Raw genomic sequence first — 21,956 nt, forward strand, 5'->3', positions numbered from 1 at the left:
TGGCTAATGTTGGGCTATAGAGGAACTACAGCACGGTCACATGACTTCCCGTCACCACCGCTAAGCTAAAGGCGGCTAATGTTGGGCTATAGAGGAACTACAGCACGGTCACATGACTTCCCGTCACCACCGCTAAGCTAAAGGCGGCTAATGTTGGGCTATAAAGGAACTACGGCACGGTCACATGACTTCACGTCACCACCGCTAAGCTAAAGGTGGCTAATGTTGGGCTCTAAAGGAACTACGGCACGGTCACATGACTTCACGTCACCACCGCTAAGCTAAAGGTGGCTAATGTTGGGCTATAAAGGAACTACGGCACGGTCACATGACTTCACGTCACCACCGCTAAGCTAAAGGTGGCTAATGTTGGGCTATAAAGGAACTACAGCACGGTCACATGACTTCACGTCACCACCGCTAAGCTAAAGGTGGCTAATGTTGGGCCATAAAGGGCCTACGGCACGGTCACATGACTTCACGTCACCACCGCTAAGCTAAAGGTGGCTAATGTTGGGCTATAAAGGAACTACAGCACGGTCACATGACTTCACGTCACCACCGCTAAGCTAAAGGTGGCTAATGTTGGGCTATAAAGAAACTAGAGCACGGTCACATGACTTCACGTCACCACCGCTAAGCTAAAGGTGGGCTATAAAGGAACTACAGCACGGTCACATGACTTCACGTCACCACCGCTAAGCTAAAGGCGGCTAATGTTGGGCTATAAAGGAACTAATAAACTCTTTGTGATTAGAAATTGAATCTGATATTCCTGTAGCGTTGCTCTAAAGTCATTTATAATGTTAAATTAATATATTGATTGGAGGCTGAAGTTAAAAGCTATTTACTTTCAGTCTAAGTTCCCTGCGGACATTTTATTTTACATTAAGAAATGTTCTCTCTGAGAGTGCTTTCCATTAACCTGCATCAGATATGCATTAAGTAAATAAACATGTACTCATGATCTGTACTTAAGTCCAATAATAAGGTACTTTAACTCATGCTACTTTAACCACAACTCAGCAGGAAATATGTGTCCTTTTTATCCATATATATATATATATATATATATATATACACTGACACTTCCCCAAACTGCTGTCATACGACTACTTTAATCACATTTAGCTGAGAATACTTATAGCAACTTGTATTATAGAGTATTTTTTACTTTTGGCATTTTTCTAAAAACAGCATCTTGGTACTTTTCTACACCGTATCCAGTGATATTAATAAATAAAGCCTTATTATATATACTTTCTCATGGTTTAGTTATCTATTTTTGCATTAAAGATATTATAAAATATGTTGTTTTTCTATATCCATGTGAGGCTGATGGAAGAGTAAGTAGATTTAGCATTTAGTTTTTAATTTAAGATATTATTTTGCTGTATTTGATGTTCTGTTTGATATGGAGACAGAAATAAAGGCACTCTGAAGTGACACGTCTTTTTCTAATTTCTTCAACGTCATTGAAAGTCCATAACCTCACGTTGGGTTCATCAGGAAGTCATAAGGGTTGGATTTTGACCTCCTGTGTTTAGTCATGTGTTTGTCAGAGCTGCTTCCTCGTCAGTGAGGAAATAAAATCACTTCCTGGTCAAAGAGTTTATAACGGAGTCATATTTTTAGTCACTTTCACCTGAAAAGTGTCACATTGGCGTCCATCCATCTTTCTCCCCAGGGGTTCTTCTGGAAATATATGAGTAATGTGTCTCTGATCTTGTTTATAAGATATGTCAATTAAATCAAATATAAAAACCAAGCTGTCTCTGCCGTCTGACGCTCTGTTTGATTCTCAGATTTCTGCAGCAATTGTAGAGTTTTTGAAGAACAGAAATATTGTTTTCTGGCATCACTTTAACATTTTATGGGGGAAATCTGCGCTCCTGTTACCCACAAAAAACCCCTGTATTTCCTCCACTTATACAAACGTATTCCCACTTTTTCATATCTGTATCCACATAGTGTTTACAGATATAAAAGACGTGACGTCCGGGATTTATTTCCAGCGTTTATTTGGCTTTCTTTTGCCCATTCCAGCTTATTTTCCTACTGTCTTGTATTTACCTTGCATTTAAATCAGTAATTGAGTTGGTAACTATGGAATGCCGTTTAAGCCAAAATTAAATAAATAATTAAATAAATACATAAATAATGAAATGCATACATATATATAAATATGCCTATGAAATGAATAAATAAGGTTATTGTGGGGGGAAGCTCCTGTAGCAATAGGAGTCAGGACTCGGAGAGAGACGAGGAGAGCTGGAGCTTTGATGGAAAACACTGACGGTTTATTTGGAGCTTCGGCCGGAGAATTCACAAGACATGTCACGGGCCACGATCTGACCACACGGTAGAGATGCCACAATCAATTCTGAAGACCCCTCCTGTCGCTTCAGGTTTGAACTAGTTCAGAGTGTAATAATCAACATTCTTCAATAGAGAGACTAAACAGCTGAGGACACTGAATCACATTTGTTGTCGCTTATGGCTCGGGGTCATCTACACCCCGAGAAGGATGTGTTCCAGGTGTCCCACAACAATAACTCTCTGACCGAGAGCTGCCTGGTCACAAACTGGTAACATCAACAACTTGCTAGGGCAGCCCCTCCTTAAGGGAGATAGCGGCTGATCAAGGCTGGTCATCTGCGTCAGAGGGCGAAGGAGGACAGTTATGAAATACATTCTGAAATAAATAAATTAGGGTTAGAATGTATTTCATAATCTTATTTATTTCATATTTATATATATATATATATATATGTATTTATTTAATTTTGGTTTAAACGGCATTCCATAGGTAACTAGCTTTATTTCCCCTTTTTTAACTGTAGTGTCTTTTTCACATCCATGCCTTAAAGATATTTGGCACAGACGACACATAGCTCTTATTTCCTACTTATATATATTTTTAAACTCATGAATTGGAGACGAGACCCGGACTTTGTTCCATTTTATAAAACCGATCTGTTGATTTATTGATCCTGTGCTGCAGGTAGAGAGCAGTTGTTCACCCAACGTGTGGCACTTCAAATGGATTTATATCCCAAGGTGAAGTGCACTCTGCTTTCTTTGTTTCCCTGTAGATATTTAACAGCTTAGCCAATGAGTTACCCCGCAACCTTTCCACTTTGATCCTTCTTGCTGGAAACGCACCTGAATCTGCTGCAGCTGCACAACGTTTTTCACAGCTTCTTCAGAGAGTAAACCATGTGGAAATATACCTCAAATGCACGTGTGTGAGATTAGGGTTACATGAAAGTAAATCTTACTAAGTTAGTGAAAGTGTAGTTGTTGAAATTAAGATTTAGAAATGTTCAAGAGATGATAATAATAATAATAGCTACAATGTTTATAGCGCTTTTCTAAATACTCAAAGTTGCTTTTCAAGAATACAATTCACACAAAGATGACATGAAGTAAATAAGAAACAAAGAAAAATACAGAACAGAAAGCGTTGAGTTGTGTTGATGCACGGTTTTGCAGAATGGTCCAATATCATTTTTCTTTAACTCGAGTGTCAAATTCAGATGACACGTTTTCACGAAAGCCAATCAGTGGTGAGGATCTCAGCCTGTTTTCACTGACGTTGAATCAGAAAACCATAGCACTAGCTGTTAGCACACAAAGCTAACATGCTAGCATAGAATAGAATGGGAGGGACGAAACCCTCTTTAATGGTCACACATGCAGAGCACACAGCGAAATGTGTTCTCTGCTTTTAACCCATCCTAGTACCAGGAGTCTAGTACCAGGAGTCTAGTACCAGGAGTCTAGTACCAGGAGTCTAGTACCAGGAGTCGAGGAGTCTAGTACCAGGAGTCTAGTACCAGGAGTCTAGTACTAGAAGTCTAGTACCAGGAGTCTAGCACCAGGAGTCTAGCACCAGGAGTCTAGCACCAGGAGTCTAGCACCAGGAGTCTAGTACTACAAGTCTAGTACCAGGAGTCTAGTACCAGGAGTCTAGTACTAGAAGTCTAGTACTAGAAGTCTAGCACCAGGAGTCTAGTACTACAAGTCTAGTACCAGGAGTCTAGTACTAGAAGTCTAGTACTAGGAGTCTAGTACCAGGAGTCTAGTACTAGAAGTCTAGTACTAGAAGTCTAGCACCAGGAGTCTAGTACCAGGAGTCTAGTACCAGGAGTCTAGTACCAGGAGTCTAGTACCAGGAGTCTAGTACTAGGAGTCTAGTACCAGGAGTCTAGTAGTCTAGTGCGAGGAGTCTAGCACCAGGAGCCTAGCACCAGGAGCCTAGCACCAGGAGCCTAGCACCAGGAGCCTAGAGTCTAGTACCAGGAGTCTAGAGTCTAGTACCAGGAGTCTAGTACCAGGAGTCTAGTACCAGGAGTCTAGTACCAGGAGTCTAGAGTCTAGTACTAGAAGTCTAGTACCAGGAGTCGAGGAGTCTAGTACGAGGAGTCTAGTACCAGGAGTCTAGTAGTCTAGTACGAGGAGCCTAGCACCAGGAGCCTAGCACCAGGAGCCTAGCACCAGGAGCCTAGCACCAGGAGTCTAGTAGCCTAGCACCAGGAGCCTAGCACCAGGAGCCTAGCACCAGGAGTCTAGTAGTCTAGCACCAGGAGTCTAGCACCAGGAGTCTAGCACCAGGAGTCTAGCACCAGGAGTCTAGCACCAGGAGTCTAGTAGTCTAGCACCAGGAGCCTAGCACCAGGAGCCTAGCAGTCTAGTACCAGGAGCCTAGCACCAGGAGCCTAGCACCAGGAGCCTAGCACCAGGAGCCTAGCACTAGAGTACGAGGAGTCTAGTACCAGGAGTCTAGCACCAGGAGTCTAGTACGAGGAGCCTAGCACCAGGAGCCTAGCACCAGGAGCCTAGCACCAGGAGCCTAGCACCAGGAGCCTAGCACCAGGAGCCTAGCACCAGGAGCCTAGTACGAGGAGTCTAGTACCAGGAGCCTAGTACGAGGAGCCTAGTACCAGGAGTCTAGCACGAGGAGTCTAGTACCAGGAGTCTAGTACCAGGAGTCTAGCACCAGGAGCCTAGTACGAGGAGTCTAGTACCAGGAGCCTAGTACGAGGAGCCTAGTACCAGGAGTCTAGCACGAGGAGTCTAGTACCAGGAGTCTAGCACCAGGAGTCTAGTACCAGGAGTCTAGTACCAGGAGCAGTGGGCAGCTATTGTACAGCGGTAACATGATCAGCTGCTGGTAAGCCCCTCTTACCTGTGGGGTTCCCCAAGGCTCGATTCTGGGCCCCATCCTTTTCCTACTGTACATACTGCCCCTAGGTTCAATACTCACAAAACATAACATTCCCTTCCACTGCTACGCCGACGATGTACAGATCTATCTGCCTCTCAAAGCAAATGTCTCACACTCACTACAGCAGTTGATGGACTGCTTAGCAGAGATAAAATCCTGGCTGAGCAAAAACTTCCTCAACCTCAACGAGAGCAAGACTGAGGTCATCTTTTTTGGACCCCAACCTCCAGCCTCTCCGGTTGATATTCTGGGCTCTCTCAAAAAAAACATCCTCCCCTCGGTCATGAACCTTGGAGTGACCTTCACTAGCACTTTTAAATTCGACAAGCAGGTCAGCACCGTAGTAAAATCCTGCTTTTTTAAAATAAGACTATTGGCCAAAACCAAGTCGTATTTATCTTTTAAAGACTTAGAAAGGGTTATTAACGCCTTTGTAACCTCAAGACTGGACTATTGCAACGCTCTGTGTGTGGGTATGGACCAGGCCTCAATCAAACGCTTACAGCTAGTCCAGAACGCAGCTGCACGTTTGCTGACTGGCCACAAAAAGCGTGACCACATCACCCCTATTCTGGCCTCACTACACTGGCTTCCAGTTCGGTTCAGAATTGATTTTAAAATCCTTTTATTTGTTTTTAAAGCACTAAATGGGCTGGCTCCGGCCTATATAGCTGAACTCCTCCAGCGCTACACCCCAGCCAGAGCTTTAAGGTCTGCTGACCAGCTGCTGCTGATAGTGCCCAAGACCAGGCTCAAAACCCGAGGGCACCGAGCCTTCTCAGCAGCTGGCCCGAGGCTCTGGAACACTCTGCCCCTCCATGTGAGGTCGGCCCAGACCCTAGGGGGTTTTAAATCCACTCTAAAAACTCACTTCTTCTCTCTGGCTTTCTAGTTAGAGCGGAGCACGACTCCTGACTTTTCCGTGTGTTTTATTTTTATTTTGTTTTTTAAGATATATCTGTTGTAATTTATTGTCGTTTATTGTGATTGTAGTAATGTGTTTTTATTACATGTACAGCACTTTGGCTCGACCAAAAATCGCTTTTAAATGTGCTTTATAAATAAAACCTGATTTGATTTCGATCAATAACTGCAATTGGTTTGTTGGCAGCCGCAGAAACAGTCGATTCTGTTTTTGATTTTCAATACGTCCTCTCCAGACTGCAGCCACCACATCACAGCTGTTACTCATGGTGTCAAAGTCAAAAACGCTGTTATAAAATGTACTTTAGAGGTTGTTCCAGCCGTGAAACATGTGCAGAGATTCATTAGAATAATGAACTCTGACTTCAAATAACCTGCGGATTTTAAGATCTAGTCTTTTTTTTAAGTGTTAAAGACATCAAAACAAGATGGTTTTGGTTTTATGAGATGGCTGAAAATTGGAGTTCTCTTTTTAAAATATAACTTTAAAAGGTGTTTGTAAAAAATATGCGGTTACTTTTTTGTTATTAACTTGGAACAAAGATTACATCTTAAATCAGATTGAACCGTCTATCCTGCAAATATCTGGTTTTATATCGTGTAACTTCCCGTCATGTCTTTATCTTTCCTTGTTTATTACGTTCAGTTAACGTGGTTTGCAAACCCTTACAATATTGTGGTGTCAACAGTGTTTGCAGAGAAAAACAATGGTCTCTGATCTGTTTTTGCGAAACAAAGCAGACGGAAATTATATTTGCATCACGGCAGGCATGCATTTAGTATTCAGGAGTTCACATGCTATATGAAAACAACCTTTAAAGGTCTCCTATCATGCAAAATGCACTTTTTGATGTCTCTTATACATCACCATGTGTCCCCGGTGTGTCCCCGTTGTGTCCCCGGTGTGTCCCCGTTGTGTCCCCGTTGTGTCCCCGGTGTGTCCCCGTTGTGTCCCCGTTGTGTCCCCGTTGTGTCCCAGGTGTGTCCCCGGTGTGTCCCCGGTGTGTCCCCGGTGTGTCCCCGGTGTGTCAGGAGACTCTCAAAGTGTCAGGAAATAAACCCCTCTCTCTTCTCCTCCGTACCCACATCTCTAAAAACGAGGGAACAACGGAGCTGATCCAGATTTGCTGCGTCATGACCACATTACTAAAATGTGGGCGGGCTTTACACCCACGGCCAATCAGAAACGTTGCTGTCAGAAACAATGAGACGTGTTCTGGAAGTAATATGGTCTGTGTTTACATTAGCATGCTAACACTCAGAGCTAACCTGTACTGGAGAGAGCATGTGTGAAGAAGCAGGAAATCAAAAGGAAGTCACCTTGTGGTAAACCTGAGAGAGAGAAAGAGTTTGAGCTCCATACTGTTTCAGAGAGAATCCTTGATGTGGTTTGGAACATGATATCGAGTTTCATCACGGCAGCATTTAGCTACTGACCCAGAATCCGCATTTCTCTAACAGGGCTGAAATAGAGGGATTTGAGGGATGTCTAAAATGCATGATCTGTTTGGTATTTTGAGCAAAACACATCAGACATGTTTTTTATATATTTTAATATATCTGAGACCCATTATATATGCCTAACAATAGCATAATAGGAGACCTTTAAAGAACTCTCGCCTGACTGTAGTTCCTGTTGTTTCTGCAGAGTGGAGCGATGGACGATGGGAAGCCGGTCTGGGCGCCGCACCCAGCGGACGGGTTCCAGCTGGGAACCATCGTGGACATCGGAGCCGACAGCCTCACCATCGAGCCTCTCAAGAAGGGCAAGGTGAGTGTTGCAGAGCAGGGATGCTGTTTTTTCTCTGTTGGTCCCTGAAGGCAGCATCTCTCTGTATCTCATCTCATCGTTTATGATACTTAGACATTTAGTTCAGCAGGATAATCTCCACATATTAACACCACTTTATGGTTTCTGAAGTGAAAAGCTTACGTTGGGCTATAAAGGAACTACAGCATGGTCACATGACTTCACGTCACCACCGCTAAGCTAAAGGAGGCTAATGTTGGGCTATAAAGGAACTACAGCACGGTCACATGACTTCACGTCACCACCGCTAAGCTAAAGGTGGCTAATGTTGGGCTATAAAGGAACTACAGCACGGTCACATGACTTCACGTCACCACCGCTAAGCTAAAGGTGGCTAATGTTGGGCTATAAAGGAACTACAGCACGGTCACATGACATCACGTCACCACCGCTAAGCTAAAGGTGGCTAATGTTGGGCTATAAAGGAACTACAGCACGGTCACATGACTTCACGTCACCACCGCTAAGCTAAAGGAGGCTAATGTTGGGCTATAAAGGAACTACAGCACGGTCACATGACTTCACGTCACCACCGCTAAGCTAAAGGTGGCTAATGTTGGGCTATAAAGGAACTACAGCACGGTCACATGACTTCACGTCACCACCGCTAAGCTAAAGGTGGCTAATGTTGGGCTATAAAGGAACTACAGCACGGTCACATGACTTCACGTCACCACCGCTAAGCTAAAGGAGGCTAATGTTGGGCTATAAAGGAACTACAGCACGGTCACATGACTTCACGTCACCACCGCTAAGCTAAAGGTGGCTAATGTTGGGCTATAAAGGAACTACAGCACGGTCACATGACTTCACGTCACCACCGCTAAGCTAAAGGTGGCTAATGTTGGGCTATAAAGGAACTACAGCACGGTCACATGACCTCACGTCACCACCGCTAAGCTAAAGGTGGCTAATGTTGGGCTATAAAGGAACTACAGCACGGTCACATGACTTCACGTCACCACCGCTAAGCTAAAGGAGGCTAATGTTGGGCTATAAAGGAACTACAGCACGGTCACATGACTTCACGTCACCACCGCTAAGCTAAAGGAGGCTAATGTTGGGCTATAAGGAACTACAGCACGGTCACATGACTTCACGTCACCACCGCTAAGCTAAAGGTGGCTAATGTTGGGCTATAAAGGAACTACAGCACGGTCACATGACCTCACGTCACCACCGCTAAGCTAAAGGTGGCTAATGTTGGGCTATAAAGGAACTACAGCACGGTCACATGACCTCACGTCACCACCGCTAAGCTAAAGGTGGCTAATGTTGGGCTATAAAGGAACTACAGCACGGTCACATGACTTCACGTCACCACCGCTAAGCTAAAGGTGGCTAATGTTAAGATAAAATATACAAATTGTGCATTGTAGCTTTAATGTTTTAAACTAAATATACTTCTAGAAGTGCATGAAAAGCCTCCAAACCTTTCCTTGTTCCTGGATCTCTGTGAGCGTGAGTGTCTTCCAGTATGCTTTTATCCCCTTGAGTTAATGATTGAACTTTTCCTTAATCTCACGTTGAAGAGGCTGCAGTTTTAGCAGCAATAAAGCATGGTTCCTCTCAATGATTCACCTCCAGACGCTGCACTTCCACAGACCAGAGACCAGCTGAAGTACTAAATTAATCTGCAGTCAAGTGGCTCTTCACTGCAAGACAAACGGGCTTTTCCTCGATATTTCCCCCCCTCTTTTAATTCACTTCCCTGCATCATGAGGTGCCATATCGCCCTCAGAAAAGCTTTTACTGTCAGCGTCTCCGAGGTTACCCATAATGCTCTCTGCCCATCTGGGTAATCTTCTCCCAGAATGCCTTAGTGATTGAGTGCTCTCTTTAGAAAAGGGTCCTCGCTAATTCTGGGTTATAAAACAGAGTGTGTGTGTGTGTGTGTGTGTGTGTGTGTGTGTGTGTTCAAATTCATATAAAACATACATTAAAATAGTTTATACTACAATATATATAAAATTCATATTACAATATATTATTATTTCAAAGCCTGTGTTTCAGAATTTCACTTTTTAAGAAATAACACAAGTTTTTTTCTCTGTAAACGTGATCTCTTCAGAGGATCCGACCTCAGATCAGTTTCTGGCTGCAGCATCAGAACAATGTCTCAGTGTGTGAGAGAGAGTCTGTGTGAGTGTGTGTGTGTGCATGAGAGTGTGTGCGCATGTGTGAGTGTGTCTGTGTGTGTGCATGAGAGTGTGTGTGTGTCTCTGCAGCCAGTGTGTGCCAGTGTGTGACGAAGCTGCATGCTCCCCCGTCATACATCCCACAATGCATTGCTCTTTGTCCTGTGTGTGTGTGTTGGTGTTCGAATGGATGGAAGCTCTGTTATTATTACTGTAAATATTTCAAAGCTAGCGTGAGTAATCTTGAGTGTATTTGAGACCTTTGAGCTTAGTTCTGGGTACATTCAGGAGGGCGAGAGTATATCATAATGTATGAATTCAACTGAAATCATCTTAGTTAAATGGCTCTAACAGAGAAATGTCAAAGCTAGGAAACACCTTTGAGATTGAGCAATAACTGTCATATAAGAAAAATACTGTACTGTTTTTTTTTTTATGAGAAATCGTTTCCGTTTCCCAGGAATCTCAACGGGAAATAATTAATTATTAATTATTAACGCCATAAATGATTGCATACATTTACAGTTTCTTATCTTCTCCCTTGTGATAGCTGTCAAACAATCCTTTTCTCACTTATTCTAAGAATGTACTTAACCCACTAAAAGGAGTTCTTCTCAAATAATTGACACTGTAATGAAATATATTAAAGGTCCCCTATTATCCTCCTCTTCATCAATATATCACAGGTCTCAGATATATCCAGAGCCTGCCTCTGATTGGCTGAAACCCCAAACAGATCATTGCAGCATTACCCATAATCCCCTCTGTTTCAGCCCTGTTTCCAAAGTGCTGATTCTCTGGCCGTTTCTCAATCGCGAGGATATTGGCTTCCAAGCCAATATTTCAAGGATGCTACGTCATGTTGATGAAGAAGAGACATGAAGAAGAGGGGACACATGTTGATGTAGAAGAGACATGAAGAAGAGGGGACACGTGTTGATGTAGAAGAGACATGAAGAAGAGGGGACACATGTTGATGTAGAAGAGACATGAAGAAGAGGGGACACGTGTTGATGTAGAAGAGACGTGAAGAAGAGGGGACACGTGTTGATGTAGAAGAGACATGAAGAAGAGGGGACACATGGTGATGTAGAAGAGACATGAAGAAGAGGGGACACGTGTTGATGTAGAAGAGACGTGAAGAAGAGGGGACACATGTTGATGTAGAAGAGACATGAAGAAGAGGGGACACATGTTGATGTAGAAGAGACATGAAGAAGAGGGGACACGTGTTGATGTAGAAGAGACGTGAAGAAGAGGGGACACGTGTTGATGTAGAAGAGACGTGAAGAAGAGGGGACACGTGTTGATGTAGAAGAGACGTGAAGAAGAGGGGACACATGTTGATGTAGAAGAGACATGAAGAAGAGGGGACACATGTTGATGTAGAAGAGACATGAAGAAGAGGGGACACATGTTGATGTAGAAGAGACGTGAAGAAGAGGGGACACATGTTGATGTAGAAGAGACATGAAGAAGAGGGGACACATGTTGATGTAGAAGAGACATGAAGAAGAGGGGATACATGTTGATGTAGAAGAGACATGAAGAAGAGGGGACACATGTTGATGTAGAAGAGACATGAAGAAGAGGGGACACATGTTGATGTAGAAGAGACATGAAGAAGAGGGGATACATGTTGATGTAGAAGAGACATGAAGAAGAGGGGACACATGTTGATGTAGAAGAGACATGAAGAAGAGGGGATACATGTTGATGTAGAAGAGACATGAAGAAGAGGGGACACATGTTGATGTAGAAGAGACATGAAGAAGAGGGGATACATGTTGATGTAGAAGAGACATGAAGAAGAGGGGACACATGTTGATGTAGAAGAGACGTGAAGAAGAGGGGACACATGTTGATGTAGAAGAGACGTGAAGAAGAGGGGACACATGTTGATGTAGAAGAGACATGAAGAAGAGGGGACACATGTTGATGTAGAAGAGACATGAAGAAGAGGGGACACATGTTGATGTAGAAGAGACATGAAGAAGAGGGGACACATGTTGATGTAGAAGAGACGTGAAGAAGAGGGGACACATGTTGATGTAGAAGAGACATGAAGAAGAGGGGACACATGGTGATGTAGAAGAGACATGAAGAAGAGGGGACACATGTTGATGTAGAAGAGACATGAAGAAGAGGGGACACATGTTGATGTAGAAGAGACCTGAAGAAGAGGGGACACATGTTGATGTAGAAGAGACATGAAGAAGAGGGGACACATGTTGATGTAGAAGAGACATGAAGAAGAGGGGACACATGGTGATGTAGAAGAGACATGAAGAAGAGGGGACACGTGTTGATGTAGAAGAGACATGAAGAAGAGGGGACACATGTTGATGTAGAAGAGACATGAGGAAGAGGGGACACATGTTGATGTAGAAGAGACCTGAAGAAGAGGGGACACATGTTGATGAAGAAGAGACATGAAGAAGAGGGGACACATGTTGATGTAGAAGAGACATGAAGAAGTGGATTTTAGGGGCCCTTTAAGATTTGTATTTTGAGTCCTGGCTGGACATGACTTCCTGCAGCCCGTCGTCACTGCAGAGATTACATGTTTGTCGTTGAGCTGGAATAATTCCTCCTAAAAGAACTCCTTCTTGTAGTTTTTAATCCAGTTTTTAATCCGGCTACTCGAGCAGAAAACAGACTGAAGTTACTGCGTTTAAATAACACGAGTAAAACCGTTCTGAAGGCTCTGGAACATCTGTTTAGAGGAACTAACGTGACGACTGAAGTCAAACCGTTTTTATTTACCTTGCTTTTATTCATTTTCTACGTTGAAGAAAACTTACTTAAATTCTTCATAATTATAAAAAAATATATACTATTAATAGTTATTAAAATAAAAACATTAAAGGGGACCTATCATGCAAAATGCTCTTTTGTACGTCTTTTCTACATGAATATGTGTCCCCGGTGTTCCAGGGAACTCACCAAGTGTCAGAAAACACAACCCTCTCTATTTTCCTCCATACCCAAATCTCTAAAAAAGGGGCTGCAACGGATCTGATAAAAACTGATCCAGATTTGAACACTGTCCTGACGTCAGGACGGTGGCGCTACGGCTATTGGGCCAACTCCACCAATCAGGAGGAGACAGCCACGGCCATTGCCGTTCGAAAGTGCTGGAGACGCTGTAGTACATATGCCAGGCCTGTAGGTGGTGCTGTTCTCACTGAATCTGCCCAGAGCTAGAAATTGTCAAATTGAGCAAAATGAGGCATGGCTAAAATGCATGATCTGTTTGGTATTTTGAAAAAAAAAAAGTATAAATATGCCTTGTATAGGTATGGTCCTACACTATATTATTCAAATATAGCATGATAGGTCCACTTTAAATAAATAAAATCATAAAATAATATTATTTATCTTGACTTTAATTTCTTTGTTTTCTCTGCAGCCCTTTGTGGCTGCTATCAACCAGGTGTATCCTGCGGAGGACGACGTCAACAAGCATGTGGAGGACAACTGTACGTTGGTTTTCTTAACTCTTAATTCCCTGTAAAACCACAAATAACTAGGATTCAAAAAAGATGTATCCACTAGATGTTCTTCTCTCTCTAATGTTACAGCCTTGTTGCATCGGACATACGTTTGACATCTGATTCAAATGAACATTTCTGCTGTTTTTAAGAATCTAACTTCTAATAAATGTCCTTTTCCGTCATGATTCATAGATGTGTTTATTAAGGCTGTATTTGATAAAAGTGAAAGACACTTAACATAGTGTTATATATTCTTAATGTTTGTGGGTAAATAACATATTTCTAAGTCTGTGTTTGACCTCCATATCACATTTTGTTTCCCAGGTTCTCTGATGTACTTGAATGAAGCGACGCTGCTGAATAACGTCAGAGTGAGATACAGCAAAGAGAAGATCTACGTGAGTCTTTAGATCATGTCGTATTTCCAGAAGCGTAGAAAGACCTTCTTGATGTTGCTTTTACAATTATTTAACTCGGATACAAATATTCTCTGCATTAAATCTGACCGTTATTATTATGTTTGATAATTAAGAGCGACTTCACGGTCAAAAAATATCCGGATTTTCCACTAATATCCTAGCTTTCTGAATATCACACACACACACACACACACACACACACACACACACACACACACACAGTGTCAAAGACACACACACACACACACACAGTCAAAGACACACACATACAGTCAAAGACACACACATACAGTCAAAGACACACACATACAGTCAAAGACACACACACACACAGTCAAAGACACACACACACACACACACAGTCAAAGACACACACACACACACACACAGTCAAAGACACACACACACACATACAGTCAAAGACACACACACACACACACACACACACACACACACACACACATACAGTCAAAGACACACACACACACACAGTCAAAGACACACACACACACAGTCAAAGACACACACACACACACACATACAGTCAAAGACACACACACACACACACAAAGTCAAAGACACACACACACACACACACACAGTCAAAGACACACACACATACAGTCAAAGACACACACACTCACATACAGTCAAAGACACACACACTCACATACAGTCAAAGACACACACACTCACATACAGTCAAAGACACACACACACAGTTTTCTTTTGATCTTGATTATGTGACATGATGTTATTCCTGAGTGCACGCTGACATCTAGTGGCTGAAGAGGGAACTGTCTCTGTTCAGATCTATGAGAGGCCTCCCTTTTTCTCTTTTTCATATAGAAATGTGTATATTTATAAATGTCTTAATACAGAGAAGTTATTAAGGAGTCATGCACCGGCTCTTCTTCAAAACAAATATATATTTATTCCACTGTTTTTGCTAAAAGCAGGAATTTTAAACCATTATCTTTGCTTTAGGATTGTGGGAAATGTAGGAGAACACAGGTTATACACATAGCATGATGATATGGAATTGTTTACCTTCCTCTTCCTCCTCTTCCTCCTCCAGACGTTCGTAGCTAACATCCTGATCGCAGTGAATCCGTACTATGACATCCCGAAGCTTTACTCACCGGAAACCATCCAGAAGTACAGAGGAAGATCTCTGGGAACTCTGCCACCTCATGTTTATGCTATAGGTGAGACTCGCTCACTCGCTCGCTCACTCGCTCTAATCAAATCAAATCAGGTTTTATTTATAGAGCACATTTAAAAGCGATTTTTGGTCGAGCCAAAGTGCTGTACATGTAATAAAAACACATTACTATAATCACAATAAAAGACAATAAATTACAACAGATATATCTAAAAAAATAAAATAAAATAAACACAAGGAAAAGTCAGGAGTCGTGCTCCGCTCTAACTAGAAAGCCAGAGAGAAGAAGTGAGTTTTTAGAGTGGATTTAAAAAACCCTAGGGTCTGGGCCGACCTCACATGGAGGGGCAGAGTGTTCCAGAGCCTAGGGCCAGCTGCTGCGAAGGCTCGGTGCCCTCGGGTTTTGAGCCTGGTCTTGGGCACTACCAGCAGCAGCTGGTCAGCAGACCTTAAAGCTCTGGCTGGGGTGTAGCGCTGGAGGAGTTCAGCTATATAGGCCGGAGCCAGCCCATTTAGGGCTTTAAAAACAAATAAAAGGATTTTAAAATCAATTCTGAACCGAACTGGAAGCCAGTGCAGTGAGGCCAGAATTGGGGTGATGTGGTCACGCTTTTTGTGGCCAGTGAGTAGACGTGCAGCTGCGTTCTGGACTAGCTGCAGGCGTTTAATTGAGGCCTGGTCCATACCCACATACAGAGCGTTACAATAGTCCAGTCTCGAGGTTACAAAGGCGTTAATAACCCTTTCTAAGTCATTAAAAGATGAATACGACTTGGTTTTGGCCAATAGTCTTATTTAAAAAAAGCAGGATTTGACTACGGTGCTGACCTGCTCACTCACTCACTCACTCACTCACTCTCTCTGATGCATACATATGTCAGTGTTTACTGTAACTCTCTTCATTTCCCTGGTGTGTGACAAGTTAATGACTTTTGTATATATGTGTGTGTGTGTGTGTGTGTCAGCTGATAAGGCGTACAGGGACATGAGGGTCCTGAAGATGAGTCAGTCCATCATCGTCTCCGGAGAGTCTGGAGCCGGGAAGACGGAGAACACCAAGTTCGTGCTCAGGTAACCATGACGGTGCATTTGTATGCTGCGTTCACACTAGTGTTCATTTCGTTGACTAAAACTATGACGAAATATGTTCGTCAACGACCTTTTCATCCATGACTAAAACGAGACGATGACGAGACGGCACCGACGGCAGTAAACAATAACTGTAACGAAATCAACATGCAATATCGTTGACGAAAAGTGAGGAGACGAAAATGTAGTTTACTAAATAAAAACTTTGCCAAAATCTCTCTTTACTTTCGTTGACGAAAAAATGAGGAGACGAAATATTATCAAAGATAACGTAACATCTCTGATAGTCAGCTTTTCTCCCAGCAGTTCCATTTCCGGTGCTGCGGCTGGGTGCAGCTGTGTGTCTGTGCTGCGGCTGGGTGCAGCTGTGTGTCTGTGCTGCGGCTGGGTGCAGCTGTGTGTCTGTGCTGCGGCTGGGTGCAGCTGTGTGTCTGTGCTGCGCGCGGCGGTACATTTGAATTACACCGGGCAGCGGCACACTGTGAACAGTCAGGAAGACTTGGGTCTAACTCCTGGTCTAACTCCTGGTCTAACTAACCTTATTTAACAGAAAGGAAAATGGCAACAACAGGGCTTGGGAGCAGTGGTCGCGTTAACCGAATACCCCCCGTCCCCCGTCAGCGCAAGTGAGTGACGAGTTGTGTACAGACTCGACGGGTAATAATGGATTATGACGGAAATGTTACGATCCTGTCCGTCAAAATGACTGACAACGAAAAAGTCTAAAGCCACCACTGCTTGGGAGAAAGAAACGATGTGATATTTGGGCCCATTTTCTCCAATTAGGCGGAGAGAAAAAGCGAATGCATTGTTTTATCAGAAGGGAAGCAATGTGGCCATACACAGGTAAAACACCACAAAGCTGACCAGATACTCTCTGCAAAGCTGCTCTCTTAATCATTCAACCTGTGGGTTTCATCAAATAAGGACAAGATATAATCTTATTGTGAAATAAGTTTGACTAAAATGACAAATTGTTGGTTTTGGCTAGACTAGTTTGACTGAAATGTTCAATTTAATCTGATGACTTAAAAAGACTCATCAGTTTTCTTTGACTAAAATAAGACTAAAATGCTCAGACTTTTAGTCGACTAAAACTTGACTAAATAAAAACAGGATGAAGGTGACTAAATATGGCTAAAACTAAAAAGGACATTTAACACAGGACTCAGACTAAAACTAAATAAAAAAAATAGCTGACAAAATTAACACTAGTTCACACCAAGACTCTAATCGCTCGAGTTTCACGGCGGCTGTCAGCTGTGTTTCCTCGCCTCATTCAAACAGGACAACGAGGAGGCGGAGCTTATCTCCATTTAGATACTGTGGTAGAAACCAACTGCAACAAAATGAACATATTTGACCGTGATTTATTTGTTAATACACGTTTCAAAATGATGCCGAAGTAACAACATACTGATACCGGTTTGTAAATACTAGTAATTAATGTGTGTGTACACAAGATGGCAGATGAAACCTTTTAAAATGCGTGTTTTTCTGAATGGAGATCTGATCGATCATGCTAAGCTAACATGTAGCTGCTCCGTCCAAACTCACATCGGCCTACAGACAGAAATAAAGACACAGACAGTCTGTGTTTGGTTCGTGTTTAACTTTTGTCTAGTTTCTGAACAGATAAGAGGAGCTGTGAGTGCTAACAGCTAACAGCTAACGGCTGATGTTTTAGTTTTCTGATTCAGGCTGACCGCTGATTGGCTAACGCGAGAACACGTCACGCAAATTTGACGCTCGAGTTGAACAAATGTAACTCTTGGGATTGACGCCTCCTTCAATCGCATCATCTTTGCATTGACTTTACATGGAATCACGACACGCCCAGAAATCGCACCGCGTCCGGTGTGAACGCACTCCAATTAAAATATACCAAGTTCGTGCTCAGGGTAAACATGATGGTGCATTTTTAAAACTCCTTGTATCTACTTTTTGTTTCTCCTCTCAGATATTTAACATCCTCGTACGGGACGGGTCAGGACATCGACGAGAGGATAGTGGAAGGTACGATCACTTCTTCTTCTTGTTAAATAAATACAGTTAGATTCTTTCTTCAGTATGGAGTGACGAACTGACTGACATTCTCCCGTGGGTCAAATTGACTGTTATATTTATTTTGAAGACAAGTTGCTTTTGTTAGTTTCCTAAATGATGTTTATCCACCTCGGTTACTTTTGAACGTTCCTTTTTTTTGTGGACCATGTTATAGAAAACCCGAAGTGGACCTTTTTGGATTTAATTGCGAGCTGTGGGATGAGGGTTTGTTTTGTGGGGTATTTGAAATATACTTGCTATTCGTGATACAGAATAATCTGGAGTTGTCTTTTCTTATTTTCTAATGTCATTCAATGTTGCAGTGAGTTGTAAACACCTCAGTGCCGACTCACTCAACTCTGACTATAAACAGCTGTCAGGAGAGAGACCTGACTGGCACCCCAAAGGAAAATCAGTGTGTGTGTGTGTGTGTGTGTGTGACGCTCCTCTGTTTCCCTGCAGCCAATCCGCTGCTGGAAGCTTTCGGGAACGCCAAAACGGTCCGAAACAACAACAGCAGCCGCTTCGGGAAGTTTGTGGAAATCCACTTCAATGAGAAGGTACTTTAAACGTTATTATAAAAGAATAGAAAAGGGTCTTTATTTGTCTCCTTGAATCCCTCCAGATGAGCAGCCATGAATTAAAGATGACGCCTAATAGCTTTTTATAGCTTTATACATTTATAATAAATCATAATAGTAAATAAACACAATATTCCCTCTTTGATCTCAAAACAAACGAGAGGTTCAGTTTCTGCAGATTCATCATCTTTAGAACCAGCTTTGAGAACTCTTTCATGATCAATCATTATAAAACATATCATATATATTATTCTGAAATGGACCAATCAGCACAATGACTACTTTCACTGTAACAGAGTATTCCTACACTCTGGTACTTCTACTTTTACTCAAGTACAAGATCTGAGTACTTCTACTTTTACTCAAGCACAAGATCTGAGTACTTCTACTTTAACTCAAGTACAATATCTGAGTACTTCTACTTTTACTCAAGTACAAGATCTGAGTACTTCTACTTTACTCAAGTACAAGATCTGAGTACTTCTACTTTAACTCAAGTACAAGATCTGAGTACTTCTACTTTTACTCAAGTACAAGATCTGAGTACTTCTACTTTAACTCAAGTACAATATCTGAGTACTTCTACTTTAACTCAAGTACAAGATCTGAGTACTTCTACTTTTACTCAAGCACAAGATCTGAGTACTTCTACTTTAACTCAAGTACAATATCTGAGTACTTCTACTTTTACTCAAGTACAAGATCTGAGTACTTCTACTTTTACTCAAGTACAACATCTGAGTACTTCTACTTTTACTCAAGTACAAGACCTGAGTACTTCTACTTTTACTCAAGTACAAGACCTGAGTACTTCTACTTTTACTCAAGTACAAGATCTGAGTACTTCTACTTTTACTCAAGTACAAGATCTGAGTACTTCTACTTTTACTCAAGTACAAGATCTGAGTACTACTACTTTAACTAAAGTACAGATCTGAGTACTTCTACTTTGACCAAAGTACCACAGTTCTCTCTCTGCTCGTTTTGATGGTATTTACTCTAAGTGTGTTTTTGATGGTATAAAGTGTGTTTTTGATGGTATAAAGTGTGTTTTTGATGGTATTCTGTGGTACTAAGTGTGTTTCTGCCCCAGAACACGGTGGTGGGGGGCTTCGTGTCTCACTACCTGCTGGAGAAGTCGAGCGGATCTGCAGGCAGGGTCCGGAGGAGAGGAACTATCACATCTTCTACCGCCTCGTGTGCCGGAGCCTCGGAGGAGATCAGAGAGAAATACCAACCTGAGCTCACCTGACACCACTTCAGGGGTACAAATACTACACTGCAGTACACACTATACTCACTACAGTACATATATCAGAGAGAAATACCACCTGAGCTCACCCTGGACACCTTCATGGGTACAATACTACTACAGTATAGCTACACAGTACACTATATTCCAGTACAGGTAAAGTACATTACACTGTAGTATACTACACTGTAGTATACTACACCAAAGTATACTACACTAAAGTACATTACATTACACTACAGTATACAGTACACTAAAGTACATTACATCACAGTACACTATATATATATATATATATATATATATATATATATATATATATAAAATTATCTTGAGATGTAAAACCTTTGGGATGTTTTTATCTTCAGACGTTGTTTCTGTGTTTCCTCCCTGAGTTGATGGAGAAACATCTGTTCTCTGCAGGAGACATCTGCGTCTGAGAGACACACACACACACACACACACACACACACACACACACACACACACACACACACACACACCCGTCTCTTTATCTCGTCTCCTGCACACTGAGTCACTTGTTTAGAAACCAGGCAGGAGGAGAAGTGAGAAGTTGAAGAAGGGCACGAGCTAAATATAGAAAGAAGGGAAAGGTAGAAGGAAATGTTTTAAAGGCAAGAAGGAAGCATAGGAACCAAAGAGTAGGGAGGGAGGGAAGGAAGGAAGCATAGGAACCAAAGAGTAGGGAGGGAGGGAGGGAAGGAAGGAGGGAAGCATAGGAACCAAAGAGTAGGGAGGGAGGGAGGGAAGGAAGGAAGCATAGGAACCAAAGAGTAGGGAGGGAGGGAGGGAAGGAAGGAGGGAAGCATAGGAACCAAAGAGTAGGGAGGGAAGGAGGGAAGGAAGCCTAGGAACCAAAGAGTAGGGAAGGAGGGAAGGAAATACAGAATAAAACACATATGAAAGGAGAGGTAGAAGGACATTTAAAAAAAGGCTTGAAGTAAAAACAGAGACCAACGAGGAGAGGAAATAAAGGAAGCGTAAAAACTGAGACGTGTTCTTTCTGATTTGAGAAGATCTCTTCATTTCTGTGTTTATCACAAAAACATTAAATGATATTTACATTCAACAATAATCCAGCAGAGGGCAGCGCTGAGCTACAGATACACAGAGTACTCAGGTCTGGTACTGCAGATACACAGAGTACTCAGGTCTGGTACTGCAGATACACAGAGTACTCAGGTCTGGTACTTTAGTAGAAGTAGAAGTACTCGGATCTTGTACTTGAGTAAAAGTAGAAGTACTCGGATATAGTACTTGAGTAAAAGTAGAAGTACTCAGATCTTGTACTTGAGTAAAAGTAGAAGTACTCAGATCTTGTACTTGAGTAAAAGTAGAAGTGCTCAGATATAGTACTTGAGTAAAAGTAGAAGTACTCAGATCTTGTACTTTAGTAAAAGTAGAAGTACTCAGATCTTGTACTTGAGTAAAAGTAGAAGTACTCAGATCTTGTACTTGAGTAAAAGTAGAAGTACTCAGATCTTGTCCTTGAGTAAAAGTAGAAGTACTCAGATCTTGTACTTGAGTAAAAGTAGAAGTACTCAGATCTTGTCCTTGAGTAAAAGTAGAAGTACTCAGATCTTGTACTTGAGTAAAAGTAGAAGTACTCAGATCTTGTACTTGAGTAAAAGTAGAAGTACACTCAGATCTTGTACTTGAGTAAAAGTAGAAGTACTCAGATCTGGTACTTGAGTAAAAGTAGAAGTACTCAGATCTGGTACTTGAGTAAAAGTAGAAGTACTCAGATCTGGTACTTGAGTCAAAGTAGAAGTAATCCAGCATGT

At 42.2% G+C, this 21,956-nt stretch overlaps 1 protein-coding gene across 1 annotated transcript in view; it reads left to right on the forward strand.

Annotated features, from left to right (window-relative positions):
- The window catches only part of LOC117486379 (unconventional myosin-VI-like), a gene marked incomplete at its 3' end in the record, with an annotated part of 31,661 nt that extends 11,526 nt beyond the window's left edge, over positions 1–20,135 (forward strand). The window contains 8 exon segments of the mRNA XM_034134798.1: positions 7,803–7,925; positions 13,515–13,584; positions 13,924–13,997; positions 15,097–15,226; positions 16,149–16,254; positions 18,233–18,288; positions 18,781–18,878; positions 19,993–20,135. Coding sequence (XP_033990689.1) covers positions 7,812–7,925; positions 13,515–13,584; positions 13,924–13,997; positions 15,097–15,226; positions 16,149–16,254; positions 18,233–18,288; positions 18,781–18,878; positions 19,993–20,135 — 791 coding nt within the window.
- Between the last annotated feature and the right edge of the window lie 1,821 nt (positions 20,136–21,956).

Source organism: Trematomus bernacchii, unplaced genomic scaffold, assembly GCF_902827165.1.
Source record: "Trematomus bernacchii unplaced genomic scaffold, fTreBer1.1, whole genome shotgun sequence".
NCBI classification, from domain to species: Eukaryota; Metazoa; Chordata; class Actinopteri; order Perciformes; family Nototheniidae; genus Trematomus; species Trematomus bernacchii.